This window comes from Perissodus microlepis, unplaced genomic scaffold, assembly GCF_051167445.1.
Source record: "Perissodus microlepis isolate ML-2025 ecotype Zambia unplaced genomic scaffold, ASM5116744v1 scaffold_67, whole genome shotgun sequence".
NCBI classification, from domain to species: domain Eukaryota; kingdom Metazoa; phylum Chordata; class Actinopteri; order Cichliformes; family Cichlidae; genus Perissodus; species Perissodus microlepis.
Window position 1 is genome coordinate 10,001 of NW_028182089.1, and position 5,068 is coordinate 15,068.

Genomic DNA, 5,068 nt, shown 5'->3' on the forward strand with positions numbered 1-5,068 from the left:
ACCCACGTCCTAACCAGCCTGTGCCTCCCTTCAGGTTTCCTTCCTTCCCGCGTCGTCCTCCTCCCATGCCACCAAGGTATTGGGGGCCACAACAACGGTCCTATGCGGAGGTGGTTCGCCAAGCCAACCCCAGATGGGGGGGCAATGCCGGGGATGGTGGTTTTTTCCGGCGACCTTGGTTTAGGCAGCAGGGGAGGTTTCCTCAACCCAGGGGACAGCAGAGTAACACATCTGCGGACCCCAGATTTGGGGCGTTGGTGCGCCAATTAAAAAAGGTGATCAAGATTGTGCACCACTTACAACAGGTCACTGGAGAGAAGTCTCAACCCCAAATGATCTCCCGAATGGTGGACATGTTGGCTAGTGTCATTAAGCCGGCAGCCCCCAACGCCAGGACGGCTGACATGATCGTTGGTAATGCCAAAAACTGGGGCCACACCACCATGGTGATCCTTCAGGATCATTATGAAACAGCCTTGCAAGAGACGTTGGAGGGTTTAGTCCTGGATGCAGATGTGGACTGGAAGGTGGCCTTTGAAGTTGCAACAAGATGGGCTCGGCGTAATTTGCCACGGTTGGCTCGGGACGTGGTGGAGCATGCTGAAGCCTTGGTGACAGCTGCCATGGAACCGGATGGTGACCCTCAAAAAGATGGGGCAACCGAGTCAACCGCTACAGGACCACAACAGGGAGATGACCTGATAGAGAGAAACGAACCCACACAGGGGACATTGAGACGCAGACACACACAAGAGGATCCTTCCCAGGTGGCCTTTGTAGAGCATGTGGTGGCAACACACCGACAATCCACTCAGACCAATGGGGAACAGGGGGTACAGGAGGCAACACGTGGACAAGGGGACAGCCCAAGTGAAGACAACTTTTGGGACCAAATTGTGGCAGAGTCCTCACCGTTCATAGACGCCCCCCCTCAGCCACCAAGGGAACAGAGGGTCCGAGGGAGGGATCCCAGTCTGGATAAGTCAGGGGCCGAGGAACCGCTGGTCCTACTTCCTGCTAAGGTCATCACGGTTGAGGCTCAAGTCCACAGAGATCCGCTAGGCGGTTCAGTTGAAGGAGTTGATTTGTTGGACTTTGATTCAGTTCTGGAGGAGCCAAGTTGGGTCTCTACCCCACAACCTAGCAAGTTTGGACCGACCAGACATATCAGAACGGACCGGAAAATGATGGATTGGACGGTCTCAGTTTCTAAGAAGTGGCTTTTTATTGGTGATTCCAACCTGTCCAGACTTCCTCATCATGGATTTGCAGATCTCCAGATAGACAGCTTCCCAGGGGCCAACTTTCGGCACCTAGGGGCGGTTCTTTTGAAGGCGGTCGTGCAGGTTCGAGTTGAAAAAGTGCTGATTTCATGTGGGCTGAACAGCCGGGGGCAAAAGTTTAAGGAAACGACACTTAAGCAGTTGCAGACGGCCATCCGTATGGTCATGAGACGCTTTCCATTTGCGGAAATATGGGTTCCTTTGCTGAACTACTCACCGGCTTTGCCCGAGTCAGAACAGAGGAACCTGATTAAGCTGAACGGCCACATTTTCAGGAACTTGCCCTTTGTCAGCCCACTCCCTGTGGATAAGTTCCAGACTGAGAGTGACAACGTTCATTGGACCAGGGAAACGGCACGTGACATGTTGGACCATTGGTCGACTGCGTTAAACTTGTAAGCCCCTTAAACCCTCTAGGGGAGGGGCTTGGGGGTGAGAAACCCCTGACTGCGCAAAATGTCATTGTTTTGGCAAAACATTTCACTCCCACACAGGCTCAATTTGAGATTTTAAACAAGGGTCTTACTTTTATTCCCACTTTGGATTTGCAGAGGGGACAGAAACATCAATTAAAATTGGACATACAAAATTATCATCGGAAATTAAGCCTGGCGGCATACTTTCGGGAGTCAGAGCACACTGGGAAACAACCATTCACACCACCTTCAGATTGGATTCCACAAAAGGAGAAAGTGCCAGAGGAAATTCATTTGTTAATTGAGAAGGATTTAATGGATTTTAATAAATATTTTACAATAAGGGAGGAAAAATCTAACTTAACAAGGGAAGAAACTCAAGCGATTAGGCAACTTATGACGGCAAAACACATTATTGTTAAACCGGCGGATAAGGGCAGTTCGGTGGTGATTTTGGATAGAGACCAGTATGTCTTGGAAGTTTCCAGGCAATTAAGCGATCAAGTTTATTATAAAGAATTAGATGAACCGATTTATTTGGAAACAATTCCTATAATTCATGATATTGTAAACACGTTAAAAGCTAAAAAATTCATTAATCACAAACAGGCAAAGTATTTAAAGGGTTTAGATGAACCTAGGGAGAGGCGGTTTTACGTTCTTCCTAAGATTCACAAGCCCCCGGAGACATGGACGGTACCATTTCAGGTCCCTCCGGGTAGGCCTATAGTTTCAGATTGTGGGAGTGAAACTTATGCAACAGCTGAGTTTATTGATTTTTTTCTGAATCCGTTGTCGGTTCTTCATCCTTCTTATGTGAAGGACACATATCATTTTATTGAAATAGTGACTGGTTTAAAAATTTCTGAGAATGTTTTGTTTTTTAGTCTAGATGTGGACAGTTTATATACTAATATTCCCATTGCCGCGGGATTGGAAACTGTCAAAAACGTTTTTTTGAAGTACCCTGATGAGAGTAGACCGGACGAGGAAGTATTACGATTGCTTGAGATTAATTTGACAAGAAATGATTTTGTTTTTGATGAAAAGTTTTATTTGCAGATCAAAGGGACTGCAATGGGGAAGAGATTTGCCCCCGCGTATGCAAATATCTTTATGGCTAATTGGGAAGAAGGGGCATTAGCCAAGTGCCCAAAGAAACCACTTCATTACCTCCGTTATTTGGATGATATATGGGGGGTATGGGGTTATTCTTTGGGGGAATTCGAAGAGTTTATGGAAATTTTGAATACTCATGACCCCTCCATTAAACTAAAATCTGAAATTAATTCTTCAGCCATTGATTTCTTAGATACGACGGTCTACAAGGGTCATGATTTTGCTTTGAGTGGAAAACTGGATGTTAAAGTTTTTTTCAAGAAGACGGATACACACGCTCTTTTGTTTAGGTCCAGTTTTCATCCTCAGCACACTTTTAGGGGACTTGTTAAGTCCCAACTTTTACGTTTTTCTCGGATTTGTACGAGACAGGAAGATTTTTGGGAAGCGGTACATATTTTGTTTCGAGCGTTACGAACTAGAGGCTATTCCAGGTCCTTTTTGAGAAGATGCTTAGCATCTTTCAGGGAACAGAAACTTATAAGGCAAAATAAGATGATTCCCTTAATCACTCAATTTTCTTCGGTCAGTAGGACCCTTAATTACAGGTTCAAAGAAAATTTTGAGACAATTCTGGGTAATACGGGGCTGTTGAGTGATTATGATGTCATTTCAGCATATAAGAAGAATAAAAATCTAAAAGACCTTTTAGTTAGAGCAAAGCTCAAATCTTTGACAGAGAAATCCCATAGACACATGGAGAATTTTTGCTCATTGAAATATGTTAAAAACTCAACGACCAAACGAATGTTTAACTTAACACGAGATTTTTCACCACAAACCAAAAATGTGGTTTATTTGATTTTTTGTACAAAATGTGAAATGAAGTATGTCGGTGAAACAGGGAACACAATCAGGATGAGAATGTGGCAACACAAATATAACATTCTAAACAAAAAAAAGACTCAGACTCCCTTGGTTAGACATTTTCTTTCACACGGATTCCAAGCACTTAGGATTGCAGGAATTCAAAGTAATGTGACTTGGACACTTAGGGAGCGGAAAGCCAAGGAAAGGCGGTGGATCTATTGGTTGGGCACAAGGGAACCACTTGGCCTGAACCTTAAATGGCAGTGAGTTTAGTTTGGAGGCCAAGACCAAGCTGGTCCGGCCTATGAGCCTGGCTTAAGTTTATTTCCTATCCCCAATCACTGTCCTAACCCCATCCTATTTCCTTACCCCTATCCCAATCCCTTCCCCATTCCTGTTCCTACCCCATTCCCTATCCTAAGCCCATTCCCTACTCCTATCCCCACCTGCTTCCCTTACCCTAATCCTAACCCTTCCCTATTCTTAGCCCTAACCCCAACCCATAGCCCCAACCCCAAACCCTTATCCTATCCCTAATCCTTTTCCCTTACCCTAACCCTAAGTCCTTACCCATTCCCAATTTCCTTCCCCTCTTCCTAATCCTAACCCTATTCCACACTCCTATCCCCTATCCAGTTTCCTTACCCTAACCCTAACCACCTTCCCACTCCTAGCCCTAACCCCAACCCATCATCCTAACCCTTGTCCTATATCCTTCCCTTATCCCCTTCCCTACTCCTATTCCTAACCCTAGTCCCATCCCCTTCCCCCACCCCCACTTATTTTGTTTTTGTACATTTTCTTGTAAGTAATTTTAATATAGAGGTTGTAACAATTTACACACAGTTTGAATAAATACTCGGTAATAAAAAAATAATAAAAATATATAAATTAATAAATACTTGTCATAAGTTTATAGATATATACATGTTTTAGTTTAAAAAGTTTTTATGTAAATAGTTAATTTATTTTATATAACCACCATTTAGTTCATATCATTTCATATGGTGTGGTTTTAGTTCATTAAAATATTATTGGTAAGGTTTAAAAACGTTTTGTTTAATTCATTTAGACTGTGGTGATTTCTTTTTGTTTAAACTTCAGAAGCCGTAGGGGCGGAGCCAGAGCTTACTTAAGGGGTGAGCCTGCAGGCCAGGCTCATTCTTTCGTTGCCCTTCAACAAAGACAGTCGCTCTTTCTGTAGCAGACATATTTTAGTTAGTTTGGAGTGTGCCCAGGCCTGAAGAAGACCAATATCGGTCGAAACGTCGCCACAGCGGCACACACTTCTTATTTTTTGGAACCTTTTTAAAGGCATTTTCAGTTTGTGAGACTTTTATTTTATTTTATTATTTTTTTTGTTTTTTGAAAAAAATAAAAAAATAAAAAAAACAAAAAAACAACAAAAAAATATTGAAAACTTAACCAGCCCTCCATCAT

The 5,068-nt window shown here is 43.4% G+C and overlaps 1 protein-coding gene across 1 annotated transcript in view; it reads left to right on the forward strand.

Moving 5' to 3' along the window:
• LOC146360452 (uncharacterized) overlaps positions 1–1,682 on the forward strand; it is a 1,863-nt gene extending 181 nt beyond the window's left edge. Inside the window, exon 1 of the mRNA XM_084922846.1 lies at positions 1–1,682. This exon is cut by the window's left edge and continues 181 nt beyond it. Coding sequence (XP_084778972.1) covers positions 1–1,682 — 1,682 coding nt within the window.
• The last annotated feature ends 3,386 nt before the right edge of the window (positions 1,683–5,068 follow it).